This window comes from Podarcis filfolensis (genome assembly GCF_964270895.1).
Source record: "Podarcis filfolensis genome assembly, chromosome: Z".
In the NCBI taxonomy this organism is placed as follows: domain Eukaryota; kingdom Metazoa; phylum Chordata; class Lepidosauria; order Squamata; family Lacertidae; genus Podarcis; species Podarcis filfolensis.
Window position 1 is genome coordinate 41,497,407 of NC_139617.1, and position 15,065 is coordinate 41,512,471.

General features: G+C 43.0%; 1 protein-coding gene across 10 annotated transcripts in view; it reads left to right on the top strand.

The window, feature by feature from the left end:
* Nucleotides 1-15,065, top strand: part of CACNA1B (calcium voltage-gated channel subunit alpha1 B) — a 328,172-nt gene that overhangs the window by 197,123 nt on the left and 115,984 nt on the right. For all 10 annotated transcript variants that reach the window (XM_083597112.1, XM_083597115.1, XM_083597114.1 and 7 more), the window contains 5 exons: nt 1,834-1,946; nt 2,088-2,219; nt 4,562-4,634; nt 10,567-10,684; nt 13,963-14,030. In XM_083597112.1, the coding sequence (XP_083453238.1) occupies nt 1,834-1,946; nt 2,088-2,219; nt 4,562-4,634; nt 10,567-10,684; nt 13,963-14,030 (504 nt within the window). The remainder of the gene's footprint in view (nt 1-1,833; nt 1,947-2,087; nt 2,220-4,561; nt 4,635-10,566; nt 10,685-13,962; nt 14,031-15,065) is intronic.

The following is a 15,065-nucleotide window of genomic DNA, read 5'->3' on the forward strand; positions in this document are numbered from 1 at the left end:
AAATCTAGCATCAACTGAGCTCTGTGAGCACAGCTTTCTCCCAATTGAAGCACAGAATGTTTGAGGACCAAGACATTCACAGGGAAACCAAAATGCTTGTTTACAAAGATATTGTACTTCCAACTTTACTGTACTCTTGTGAAACATGGACCACTTATAAATGTCATTTCCAGCTCCTCAAAAGATTCCATCAGTGGTGTCTCCAAAAATTTTTACGTATCACTTGAGAAGACAGGCAAACTAATGTTAGCGTATTGGAAGAAGCAAAGATCACCAGTGTCAAAGCAATGATTCTTCAACCTCAACTTCGTTGGGCAGGTCATGTTGTATGGATGCCTGATTATCATCTTCCAAAGCAACTACTCTATTCCCAACTTAAGAATGGAAAGACAATCTTACTCGGCTATGAGTGATTGCCAGAGAAGAAGAAGAAGACTTTTAGCCTTATGGAAGGACATAGGAACATAGGAAGTTGTCTTCTACAGAGTCAGACCATTGGCCCACCTAGCTCAGGATTGTCTACACTGGGAGGGATATCCCCAGTCTTACCTGGAAATGCTGGGGATTGAACCTGGTACCTTCTGCATGCAAAGCAGATACTCTGCCACAGAGCCACAACACTTATCCCCACTTCAAAAGACTAAGCAAAGGATGGTGCACCCTGCACTTGTATTACCTGCCCTCTTCCTTTGACTTTAAGACAATGGGAGTTCTAATCCACATTAGTGGTTGCAAGTTTTTCTGAGAGGCTTTATTGAGATTTCCCTCCCCTCTCACACACCTGGCCCTTCAGAAAGCAGACCGTTTTGCAGGGTTTTTGATGGTGGTGACCACCTACCCAACCCTTGTCACAATGGCCCTGGATGGTGCTAGGCCTGGGCATGATTGTGGAGGATGCAAAATAGTGCCTGGTTGCCAACACAGTTGCTACTGCTGCTGTCATTTATAGCAGCAAAGAGGGGAGGGGGCTGGAGGGAGGGGAGAAAGAAACAGTGTGGCTATTGATGGTGAGCCTCTTGTCTGCCTCCTAAAAAAGTAATCATAATAATGTTGGCAATTTCTCCTCTCCTTGAAGGAATTCAGTGGAATGAAGTGCTTCTTACCCACCCCAATCCTTTGCTCCCAGATCGGATATATAATTTACAGAAGGTCTTTCAAACCTGTGTTTATAATCTTAAAGAGCTAGAAACTTTAATTGTCACCATTTTTAAAGCTGAAATTTTTCTGGACACCAATAACCGTAGCAGGAAATAAACACCAAATCATGGACTAGATAGATACAGATAAGCATGTATGTACTCTTATTTATATTATTTATTTATATTATATATTTATATATTAGTTACATTGCTGCATCACCCTACCTCCCAAGGGAGACTAGGGTGATGTGTGATAAGATATAAAAAGGCAAAATGTAATTTGTAAATAAAGCATCACAGTTAGCAGTAGAACTATGAAATATCATTAGATCCATTAGTAAACCGCCCCCCCCCAAAGAAACCCTCTGGGTATTCTGTTTGGTATTAAAACAACTTTACCTCAGTTTGTGAAAGCCTCTCTCTTGTATAGAAAGATTGAATATACAGTCCTTGCCTGAGGCAGACACTGAAGAAGCTTACAGAATTAGGCTATTGGGTTGGTGCCAATATTATTCCTGTTCAGAAGAGACCCATTGAAATCAATGGACATCTCTGGGGTCCATTAATTTCAGTGGGTCTACGTTGAGTAGGACTAACCTTAGTTCCAACCCCTTCTTTTTGGAAATTGCTCATTGGCCATGATCAGACCTTCTTTTCCCCCCACATCAGCCCATCACTCCTTTGTTTCTTGCAGGTGATTGTGGGGAGCATCTTCGAAGTCATCTGGGCTGCAGTGAAGCCCGGGACCTCCTTTGGCATCAGTGTGTTGAGGGCTCTCAGGCTGCTGAGGATTTTCAAAGTTACCAAGTATGTTTTAAGTTTCTTCTTCCTTTTTCTTTCTTTCTTTTTAGTGTGGGATGTGTGAAGGGGAATTTATGCACTTGGAAAACCCACTTTTAGAAATCCTGATGCATTCATTAACTGGCTTGGTTTGGTTTGGAATCCCAGGTACTGGAACTCCTTGAGGAACCTGGTGGTCTCCTTGCTGAATTCAATGAAGTCCATCATCAGTTTGCTGTTCCTCCTCTTCCTCTTCATTGTTGTGTTTGCTTTGCTGGGAATGCAGCTTTTTGGAGGACAGTAAGTTCAATTCACTAAATTAATCTCAATAAACTTTTGACGGGCGTCTGGCTGCAAGGAACGGTACTCTCCCCGCTTGTGATTCCTAGCAACTGGTATTCATAGGCATGCTGCCTACTGGACTTGCGATAGTTTTGGCTCCAGTTTCAGATTTTTGCACTCTGAATGTTTTGCTAATCTCTCACAGCAGGTTGCAGACGGACTTAGTTTCTCCCGATTCCAAGCTGGACAGAACCAGCTGGTTCACCACTTTTAAATAGCTCTGTGGGGTTGTTTCATGTCCTGCATTTCAGATTTCTGTAGGCATCTGGTTGACCATTATGAGAGCAGTATGATGGACTAGATGGGCCTTCAGCCTGAACCAGTAGGGCTCTTATGTTCTTACCTGTGAGTACTCTTTGATTCAAATCTCTCACTGGAAGCTCAAGTGTCTTCAATGACAAGGAATATTTATGCCCAGCTCTAGCTGGTTCACTAGTTATGGCCACTGCTAGACGAAGGCTACTTGGCCTCAATAATCCATGCTGGAGATCACTAACGTCCAGTTTGGACTGCTTTGATGCACTATATATTGGGCTACCCTTAAAAAAAATTTTTTTTATATAAGAAGGGGATTCCAAGATTTGAAGAAGTAACCCAGAATGGACAGTTATTAACAAGGCAGAATATTACTAGTAGAATGAAAATATGTGCATATACACATACAGCATATACATATAAAGCATTACATACAGATTGTTAAAATAAAAACATCAGAGCACCAGCTCTTCCCTTAAAAGTAAGCGGTCCTCATAGAGAAGAACGTGCCAAAGGGCTGATTGTGGCAAGCTGCTGATTCTCTAGGTTCATTCTAGCTGCACTGAAAAACAGTCATGAAATCAGGAAGAATAAAATTTTAAGATAGTAAAATAATAATCATAATAATCATACAAAGCTTAGAAAGAACGAATGACTTAAAATATATTCATTAGTGGAACAGAATCCCATAACGGCTCAGGACCGCAATGCTTCAAGGACTGCCCCTCGCCATATGAATCAACCTGGACCATGCATTCACTCTGTGAGGCCCTTCTTCATGTGTCTCCTTCATGAGAGATTCGGAGGGCGGCAACACAAGAACAGCCCTTTTCTGTGGTGGCCTCCTGTCTGTGGAATGCTCTCCCCAAGGAGGTTCGCCTGGCACCTTCATTACATATCTTTAGGCACCTGGCAAAAATGTTTCTCTTCAGCCAGGCATTTGGCTGATTAACATTCTGTGGCTTTTAAAATGTGTCTGTGGGGAGGTGGTTATTGATTCGGTTTTGTTTTATTATGTAGTTTTTATTCTTATTTTGTATTTTTCTGTTGTTAACTGCCCTGAGATCTTCGGACGAAGAGCAGTCTACAAATTTAATAAGTAATAATAATAGTAATAACAACAACAACACAAGATTCATACTTGCAGCAAACATCCCAAATATTCATGAATGTTGCCAATTAAGCTCATATTTAGTTGGAATGTGCCAACCATGAAGATTGTTTAGTCATATAAATCACCATCAGCCCCCAAGCAGAAGCAAAGTTGGATGGGTCCACATCACCCCAGTGACATGTATTTTATGACAGTTTTTCAGAAATGGCAAGAAACACAACTTCTTTAAGCCTTATATCCATAGAGTAACAAGCTGCACCCTTCCATCCACCATAGGTCATTAAATGAGTGGCTATCCTTGAAGACTGTCTGGAAACTGCAGTTGGTGCAAAATGTGGCTTACCAAACTGTTGAGCAGAGCAATAAGGTGGGACCATGTGCCACCACTCCTGAAAACAAGGCACTTGCTTTTTTTGCCCAATGGACCAGATTCTTATCTTCCCCTCCACTCCACAGGCCACCTTTGACAGTTAGGAGGACCACCCACCTGCCAAACATCTGGTGTCATAATGGTGTCAAGTGGTGTTCTTGGAGGGAGCAGGATCCCCCACCCCCACCCCCAAAAACAGACTATTGAAGACTGAGCATGCTCAGACAGAAGACTGGTGGAAGGGAGAATGTTATGGAGCATCCTGGAAAAAGGGCATAGCTGTCTGGCTTGAACCCTGAACAGGCACACTCCCTGCTCAACATTTTATTGCAAGTCCCAGTTGTACCTCTGAATACCAGTCACTTGGGGGGAGGCACAAATCATGGGGTTGTTGTTTGCCTTCATGCCCTCCTTGGAGGCTTCCCAAAGGCATATAGGTGCCCACTGTAAGAGCCCGGATGCTGGAGTAAAGGGACCTTTGGTCTGATCCAGCAAGGCAGCTCTTAAAAGATTATTAGCATTCTACCCTGCCATTAATATTCATTTTCTGCCTCTTTCTAGGTTTCATTTTAGTGACGAAACACCAACCACAAACTTTGATACTTTCCCCACTGCTATTCTAACTGTGTTTCAGGTAAGGGCACTCTTGACTTGGTGCAAAAGAGCTGAAGGGTCCTCAGAGAGCATATAGTCCTCCCCACTGCTGATGCAGGAAATCTGCTGCTTCTGCATGTCTGATAGGGGGTCATCCAGCCTCTGCTTGAAAGCTGCTAATCAAGGATAAGCCCACTGCTTTCTGAGGCAGTCTGTCCCACTGTCAAACAGCTTGTGGCATCAGGAAGTTTTTCCTAATACTTAGTCATATTCCCTTGTAATCTGAACACAGTGACTCAAGCAACTGAAAACACATGTCTGCCATTGTCTATGGAACAACCCCTTCAATATATTTGAAGATGGCTATGAGACTGTCTCTTAATCACACTTCTCCTCCTCTAGGCTAAAAATATCCAACTTATTTAACCTCAGCTCATCATTCAACCTTAGCTCCAGGCCTCTCAGCCACAGCCTTGTCAAATAGGCCATATTGCAATTAGTTTGGGACAGAGACTGAAGCCAAGAGATAAGCAAAAGGTGAGGAACTGGATCTGGCCAGGCGGCCAGATGGTTAAGTCCCCCACCTCTCGTTGGCCAAGTCTGAGAGGTGGGAAGAGCCAGGCAACTGTCAGTCGTCTGATGTCACAGACTGGTTTGTCAATGCCGGCCCCTGTTGCTAGGAAATCTATCTGCTCCGTGGAAGGTGCAGGGCAGGGAGCCAGCAGGAGTGCTTCTCCTCCCCTGTACTCTACAGGCTGTCCACCCCTGAGGGCATCCTTCTCACCTTCCTCCTCACCTTCCTTATTTGGCAGCAAGTGCCAATCCAGTCATGATCCAGTTGAGCTCATGGGGATCATGACAAATGCTATCTTGCGCAGCACTTTGAAAGGGGCCTTTCGTATGTGATGTGCAAACAACGCTAGTGGGGTTTAAAGAAGCACTGTGAAAGTTGAGATATATTGTTAAAAAGAAATAGATAGTGGGAGGGAAGACTAATGGCAATATAAAACAGAAGAAATGCGTAATTGAGAGGTTAATACGGATGATTGTCAGAGAAGCTGAAGGAAGTCCAAACAGTTAAATTTGTGAAAATTTGGATAAGATTTTATATTTGTGTTGAAAATTAATAAAAATTATTTTTAAAAAAAAAGAAAAGAAAGGGGCCTTTCGTGACTTACCTAGCCTCACAAAGTCTCTTTCGAAGTGTGATCTTGTGGCCAGCTTTGCATAGGACTTTGCAGCAGATCAGCAGGTCCTAAAGCCCCTCTTATCAGCTGAGCCAGGTTTATGCCTGCCCCACACCTCGTACCATATATGACATCTGTTACAATAGGGCAGGTGTATGTGCTTAGGCTGAAATGGCCTCAAGGGCTGAACAAGGTATCTGGCAAGCTTAGCTGGGACTGGAAGTAACTCACCCCTGAGACAGGCTTCTGGCAGAGGAGAGATTTTAATTGGGGTTTTAATCTCATTTTCCTATTGACTTGGGGTTTCTTACAGGAGTCACTGGGTAGTCAAGCAGTGGAACTGGATATGTAAATAAATGTGCAATGATGGTGTCCTTGCCATTATCCCCTACTTAGTTGGGTGGAGAATTCAAAAGACAGAACTCTCAGAAAACAAATGTCCAATAGGTGTGGATGAATTTGTTCAATTTCAGTTTCTTGTTTTTCCATTCTTAAACTCAGTTTGCCATATTTCCACACCAGTTTACTTTTTAAAAAACAAAATCCTCCAGAAAAGTCATTGCCATTTCAGTATGCATTTCCCCCCAAAACTACCTTTTCGCAAGTAATTTCCCCTAATATAACACGTTTTTGGTATGTCATTTTCCTCAAATATATGAGACCTGGATTTTCTTTCCCCATCCGTAACCTCCAGCCGATATCATTTGTAACTAGGCAAGAGTGTGGTGATTTCTGTCAGCACACAGAACCATGGCCCTTGGCTTTCTGTCATGTCACCAGAATCCATCTCTGTGGCCCTTGTCTGCCGTGGCACAGTCTTGGTTAGCTGATGATGTGACCTGCTTTTCTGTCTTCACAATCAGCTCCCTAAATTAACAAGGACAATAGCCTGAGAGACGGATCTGAGTTCGTAGGAAATAATGAAAAGAGTGGAATGCGGGACCCGTTGCATTTGACATTCTGGTTTCTGTAGAGCATTATAATTGGGGACAGGAATGCTAATCAGGCAGGAAGCAAATGAGAAAGGCAAACCCTTACTCAGCAAGGTAAGAGGAAATGAGAGACATTCTATGCTCTGGAAGCTCAAGGGATGGGCAGCCTTTGCACATGGGAGGAGGGCTTCCTGTCAAAGTCATGCAGAAATCGAGGCCAACAAGGGAGAGGTGCTTCCTCTCCAATCCCAGACTTACCCTCTCTGGCCTCTGAATACCAGTTGCTGGGAATTTTGAGTGGGGAGACTTGCTGTTGCACTTGGGTCCTGCTTGCAGGCTTCCCTTAATGAACATCTAGCTGGCCACAGTGAGAACAGGATTCTGGACTAGGTGGGCCACCAACTGTACTTCTGATGCTGATGGAATGGAAAGAAGATACGATAGTCCAAATAAATCCATATTAGCCCCTTTTCAGCTACTCACAACACCTCTTACATGTGTGCATAACCTTACAAAGCACTGTGTCATCATCATCATTGCTTATCTGTGTGCTGCCTTTCCAGACTAAACCAGGCTCAAGTCTTCTGACAACATCAAAATGCTTTACATAATTCATTTGCTGTTGCAAGACCTCAGCTAATGAAAAACACATTCTATTAACAAATGTGCAATAAAATGAAACAGTCCAGTGATTGTTCAAAATAAGGCCTGACAATTAACCCCCCCCCAACAATTTAATCCAGATTAAGATTATGGAGTGATTCTTACTATGCGCTGATCTACATATTTAGGGAAACAAGATGGTTCACTCCTTGGACTTTACTGCTTCCAGCTGCAGGTGGAAGAAATTGCATGCTGGTGGTGGGAACAGGGTGAGGTCATTCCTTTCTCTACAGGCAACATGGAAACACACAGTTCTATAGACACAACACAACAGTAGCAGCAGCAACAACAATAGAAGAATAAAAAGCAGGATAAGGTCTTTATTGAGCCAATCTCTTCAGAGTCTTTACAGGTTAAAAATATATTCACCAGCTCCCAAAAGATGACATCAGAACTAGCTGGGAGAGCCTTCTCCTCCTCCTCCTCCTCCTCCTCCTCCTCCTCCTCCTTCTTATTCTTCCTTGAATAATATTTATTGGTTTTTTCACAATTAATTTCAAAAAACAATTAACTACAAAAAACAAATCCCCCCCATCCCTATTCACAAAAACATTTCAAAACCTTATCTTTGAGGTTCTTTAGACTTCATGACTTCCCTTCATTCCCTCTTCTGCTTTCTTATATTAACAAAAACTTCTGCATTTCCTTACACATACTTCATTGCTGATTGCAAGTGTGAAGTCTGAGCCTGTCAATATATCAATTTATTTACATTATTTTGCATATATACAATAAGTGCTTCCCATTCTTTTTCCTAACTTTGTCATATTTAAATTTCACTGGAAGGCAACTATCAGTTAAGTCAGATTCAAAATCCTGCTCACCTTCCTCACAGTCTCCTCTTAGTCTCAGAGGCTGTAATTTCTGCCACCAAGGCATTCCCAAATATTTCCTGCCTACCCCCCATGCCATTCATATCTGCCCCAAGTGTCTCCTGGTATTTCTTCATATCAATCATAGTTTCCATTTTTCTAAAAATTTCCTCCAGCCCTTGCATCAAGACCTCCACCACTTCTGTTTTCTTTGTCACTAGTTCTATTTTAATAATTAGTTACCATTTCAGTATTTTGGTCCATTTGGGCTATAAGTTTATCTGCTGTCTTATCCAAATTTTCCTTTATCTCCTTAATCAACTCATTTCTCAGTTCATAGAAGAATTCCACCCATTCACCATGAGGCTTATCCCCCGTGTCCTGTACAGAAGTCCTTCTATCCAAACTTGGGGTTGGTTGCTTTTTAATTGCCATGTTCAATAAGTTATTATTAAAACAATCAAAAATGGTCTGAACAGAGTGAAAATATCCAATACTCCTTCTACTCGATTCACTCTGCCCTTTCCAAGTTTCTCATTCCCTTGTTCTCAAGACAACCAATTTTCCAGCCGTACCTTGTCAGTTTTGTCAAGGCCACCAAGTAACACTTTCCCAAGGAACACGGTCTTTTGTACTTTCCCACTCCCTCCAGCCCGATTGCCTGTTACATGTATACAATTTGAAATAAAATCCAGATTTCAAATTAACATTCAAATTAAACAGATATCTACTTTAAAAAGAAAACAAAAGCAATTTGTCCACACAAAATCACAACTTAATAATCCAGAGGAGCGTAAAAGATTTTCACTGATCTAGTTCTCTAAAAATGTCTTGAAGTAAGATAAAGAGTTACAGACAGTTGAAGATCATTATAATGCCTCTTTTCTGGTACAGTCCAAATGCCTTTCCTTCCCACAACCAGAGAGAGATTTACCAGGCTTCTAGCTCTAGAAAGGTGGCGTAGGGGTTCTCAGATGTTGTCCAATATCTGGCACTGTTGATATTCAGCCTCTATAGCCAGTTCCAAACTTTAAAGTTCCAATTTATCTTTTCACACACACACACACACACACTCACACCAGGAGCAAGCTCAGTCTTCTTTAAACCACTCCAACCAAAATGTGCCTTGCAAAGCCCATATATGCTTCCATACCCTCACCCCACAGAGTACTTCATTAGTCTTGTTTCAAGCTTTCTCTGCTGGGCTCGGATTCACCTATGGCTTTAGTCATGCAAGGTCCTCTTCCCAATTCTCCATTATAAATCCAATAAAAGGTAGTAAAGAATGGGTTTCAGTTGCTTTTAATCCATCTTTCCCATCGGCAGACATATATCTAATAGAGTTACATAAAATTAATACCATTCTCACTTGCAAGTTGTTTCCATGCAGCGATAATTACTCAGAAGATGGGGATGGACTTCCTTTTTACTCCTCTGTCTAGCACCGAATTCAGCCTAATTAGATCCAATAATTAATCTTCTTTACATTTCCATCAGCCAAAATGTAGTTCTTGGAAGATCTCTGCTGCAGGTAGGAGTTTGAGGCTCCACTCCCGTGGAGTTGTGATATTGCCATGTCCGCAGGCTCAATCACAGGCTTTTTAGGGGGTGCACCTCACCTTGGGGCTTCCCCCTGTGTCTCTGCAGGGCTTGAGTCTGTCAGTCGATCAGACTGGCACTCATTTTCACCATTCGCAGAAACCTGAAGTCCGCTGGGAGAGCCTTCTTAATGAAGGCACCACCACAGGGGTGGGAAATGACCTTAGTCATTTACTCTAGATCATTTTCATCCCAAGGACAGCATTCGCTCATGGGCAGTCTTTTAGGGCCACATGCTAGGGGTGGGCAGGGTCAGAGGCAGTGGATGGAGTAATGGAAATGGCCCAAGGCCACATTGTATCAATGCAAAAGTCAGAAATAGATGGACACACAGACCTATGTGCACACATCTCCCCATCCAGGCAAACTAGAGGCATTGGTCACATCCACACCATGCATTTAAAACATATTTATACCACTTTGGCAGTTACAGCTTCCAGCAAAGAATCTTGGAAATGGTAGCTTGCCCCTCACAGAGCAACAGTTCCCAGCACCCTTAGCATGCTGCAGCTGCCAGGGTTCTCTGCAGGAAGCCATGTGCTTTAAACATCTGGTGTGGATGTGGCTATAGTTACAACTGAGCACTTAAGGAGAGAGTGGAGTAAGACCAGTGAAAGGTGTGGCCTGGGGACAGGCCCAAAGACCTGACAGAGGGAGCCAGAGGGCTGAGGTTCCCCAGAACTACTCTAAACAAACCAAGCTATCTGGAAAAAGGTTTATATTATCTTTCCCACCCTCCCCTCACACTTTCTTATTTTTTACTCTAATTAACTTTACAGATTCTGACTGGAGAAGACTGGAATGCTGTGATGTACCAGGGGATAGAATCTCAAGGGGGCGTCCACTCAGGAATGTTCTCATCCATCTACTTCATTGTCTTGACACTGTTCGGTAACTGTATCCTTGCCCTGCCAAAATCTGATTTGCTAATGGCATTTTGTGCTGCTCCATTGCTAAAAAATGCATATTCAACCTTAGCAGCCACGTGCTAATGGGCAGCTGGTGGAAACCCATTAGCAGAAATATTGATTTATTATGAAATGTAGTAGTATTTGTGAAGTGTGTTTCTTTGGGCAAGGGGAGCATCCAGCTGGTGAAATCCTAAACTTTGGTGGTCCCATTTATGCAGTGCAGGTTTCCTGTGAGCCAGTGTGGTGTAGTGGTTAAGAGCGGTACACTTGTAATCTGGTGAACCGGGTTCATGTCTCTGCTCCTCCACATGCAGCTGCTGGGTGACCTTGGGCTAGTTACACTTCTCTGAAGTCTCTCAGCCCCACTCACCTCACAGAGTGTTTGTTGTGGGGGAGGAAGGGAAAGGGGAATGTGAGCCGCTGTGAGACTCCTTTGGGTAGTGATAAAGTGGGATATCAAATCCAAACTCCTCCTGTTGTTGTTATTCTTCCTCCCACCTGAAAAAAGGAATACACATACATTATTTTTTTCAACCTGCATACACACATAACACTAAGTCATGTGTTGTTGGTTTTTAAATGCTGGTTTGTTCATCTCACAGATGAGCAAATAAGCCTAGATATATTTTTCCAGATTGGTACTTCTATGGCATGGATAGGCAACCAATCGCCTTCTCAATCTGGCCCGCAGACGATCTGGGAATTCATTCCCCCCCCCAAAATAGTCCAGCCCCCCACAAGGTCTGAGGGACAGTAGAGCAGCCCCCTGCTGAAAAAGTTTGCTGACCCCTATTCTATGGTTTGGGGGGCATCTTGGGTGAGGCAGTAGCCAAAAGACCATAGCTGAGCAAGGCTATTTGGTTCAGACATAATGCCAAACCATAGCAATAGTTTGTAAAGCAACAAGAAGCCACGTTTCACGTTATGGTTTGTTGACAAAAAGCAAACCTTGGTTATTCTGCTGGGCTGGGATTGGATACTCCAACAAATCACACTTGGACTAAACAAACCATGACTTAGCAGAGAGGGGAGAAATATTTTTTTAGCCACACTCTCTTCTGGAAAACCTTTGGCATATGTCAGTATGATGATTGGCATCCATCAGATAAGCAAGAGGCATTATCAGAGCTCAAGGGCACATTCTCACCTGGGTGGGGGATAATCTCAGGGAGGGTGCAAAGCAGGACCAATGATGGATGTGATGTCTGGCTTGTGGAGATTCCCAAGGGCTAGACAGAGAGGTATGGAGGGTCTCATTTGCTCCCTGGGCCTGGGCCTGAGTTTCCTCACCTGGCTTAGCGTTACGTGTGAGCCAGACCATACAGAAGCCACCCCTTCCTTTAAAATGGCAAGAACATTCTGTTGCAATCTTTCACTGTCCGGAGTGACTGTGTGTGACTCCAAGTGCTGTGCTAAGTGCATACTGAATGTTGTGCTTTGTACAGCATAGAGGCACCTACAAAGGCATTGCCTTTGGCAACCCTGCCCTTATATACCTGGTAAAAGCAAGATAGGTGAATTCCATAGTTGAGTGGCAGCAGCAGTCAATAGAGCCCCCCCCCCCAACATTCATCCAGGCTTGTCATTTATTTTCTTGAGCAGATGAATTCTAACAGAACTGGAAAATCTATATAGATGATGGTGCTCAGATCACAAGTGGCTCTACACAAAGATCTACTCTTCGCATTTAGCTTTTAAATCAGCTTCTCCCCAACCTTCATATTCCAGGTGCTGTCAGACTCCAACCCCCAACCCTTCCCAGCCAACAGAGGGTGGGAATTGTAGGCCAGCAGCATCCAGGGACAAAGGCTCTCTATATACAGACTCCCCATGATGGACCATTTGTTGCCCTAAATGTGCTTGTTGCCCCCCTTTTCTTTTCTTGTCTTTTAAAAAAGAAAAATCAAACTCTGACCAACTCTCTCTTTGCAGCCTTTTTGTAGAAGTCGCCTTTGTGCTGAATTGCTTTTTGCCCTAAATTCCAGCTACCTGCCTCAATTTGAATACAGCTGCTAATGCTCAAGACACACTGCTGTCTTTCTCATCGCTTCCCAGCCTTATTAGCTGCCAAATGAAAAGTTAATAGAAGCATCTAAAAAGATATGTAAAAGTTAGCTGGCTGAGAGAGGTTGGGGGGGGGGGACTTCAGCCTATCTGTTCAAAACAGACTTGACTTGAAATAATTAGGCCGCATCAAGCAAGGTGAAACATCCATGCAGTACAGTCAGAGCAGGTAGCTGGAGGTGAAAATATGCAAGAGCGCAATGGTGGCAATTTTCTGACTTGATAAATTTCATGCGCAGCTCAAATACTGACTACAAAGCATTTAGAGGGCTATTCACAGTGCAGAATTTAGGAATAGTCGAGGGATTTGATCATGGTCTGTTTTAGGGAAAAGGAACCTCAGGCCCAGATGCTAAATCTGCCCGATATGCCTCTCTATCTGACTCCTAGATTCCCCAGCCCTGAAATATGTGATGTTTTGAATTATTTGAATTATTGTAGCCAATACAAACCCAGCACTAGTTTTATGCCACTTCTTGTTCCATAGTCTACTGATAACATTAGATGGTATCCAGTGCCAAACTAGGCCCACTGAAATTAATAAACTTACGTAACTTAGGTTCATTAATGTCAGTGTGTCCACTCTGAGTTAAATGTTTCTTGAATACAACCAATTATACTAAAAACAAAGGAAGAGCATGCAATGTATCATCTTCATATTTACAATTGATAGTCTTCCTACCCAGGGGACCTTTACTTATAACAATCTATCAAGGGCCATTTAAATATACTTTTATCATTTATTATGATTATAATTAACCAGGTTTTGCGCTGATCAGTTATCCAAGCTCTGAAACAACAGATTGAAGTCTCCCACCATGTAATTGGACATGCTTTAAATAATGTTTTCCAATATTCTTTATGTTATATAACGCAACTGTTCTGATTTATTCAGGTTGATCATATAACCAGATCTGGCTTCAAAATCATTTAATAATTGTCACTTTTTAAAATGTTTTTCAGTGATCACACATTATCAGAATTATGTCACAAACATAGGTCACCTCATGATGACCTGTTTATTGATCGTTCATCCTGATTTGCTTGCAGGGAAGTTAGACAACTCAGACTGTTAATTGAGTATTCATCCTGCTTTGATTGTGGAGAAGTTAGACAATGTCAGACTGTTTATTGATCATTCATCCTGATTTGTGGGGAGATCAGGGTTTTCTTTAAAAAGATCCTTAGCAGCTTAACCAGACACGCTCCTGAACGTCTTCTTGGCCATTGCTGTGGACAACCTTGCCAATGCACAGGAGTTGACCAAGGTGAGTGTAAGAATGCACCAAGGCTCTCAGCAGCTGTTGGAACCACTGGTCCTTTGGTGGAAGAAGCTGGTAGTTTGTCCTTTTTTTTCATTTAAATTGCTGCCTATTACCCCAAATACGATTGAGCTTTGGGCTCCACAGAGCTTCTTTCAGCTTCTTGTACAGATGGGGAAGTTGTGGTCTTCCAAGCATTGCTGAATTCCCATCATCCCTGACCATTGGCCATGCTGGTCACAAGTCCCACATCCTTGTGTACACCCTCTACTGGTTTAAATATAAGAACAGCCCTCTAAATCAGACCAAAGGCCCATCTAGCCCAGCATTTCCCCCCCTCACAGTGGCCAATCAGATGCCTATGGGAATCCTGAAAGGAGGATCTGAGGGCAACAGTGCTTGAGATTCCTACAAATGTGTTTTCAGAGGCATACTACCTCCAGCCGCGGAGGGAAAACATACACATTATTGCTAGTAGTCATTGATAGAGCTTTATCTGCTATGAATTCATCTAATCTTCTAAAGCCATCTAAAGCATCTCACGGGAGAAAATTCCATCATTAGTCTACATCCTGTGTGAAGAAATATGTCCTTTTGCTTTCATTAACATAAGAAGAGGCTGCTGGATCAAGTCCGATGGCCCATCTAGCCTAGCATCCTTCTCTTACGGCAGCCAACATAGGTGCCAACTCCCTGGGACCCTGGGTGCCCGAGCACCCACAAAATTCCCCATGAAGGGGCCGGCCACTCACAAGTTTTGGTGCCAGGGCCATGCATGCCACATGTCACCCATGGCCCCAGGCACCCACGGTTGTGAGGCCAAGCTGGCAATACTGGCAGCTAACCAGATGCATGTGGAAAACTCACAAACATGATTTAATCACAAGAGCACTTTCCCCACCTCTGTAGAATCCAACAACTGGAATTCAGAAGCATTTCTGCCTCCAACAGTGGAGGCAGAACATTGCCATCACAGCTAGTACCATTCCTATGACAGTTTATTCCATTTTACTTAAGTGATTCTCTCCATGTTATATTTGA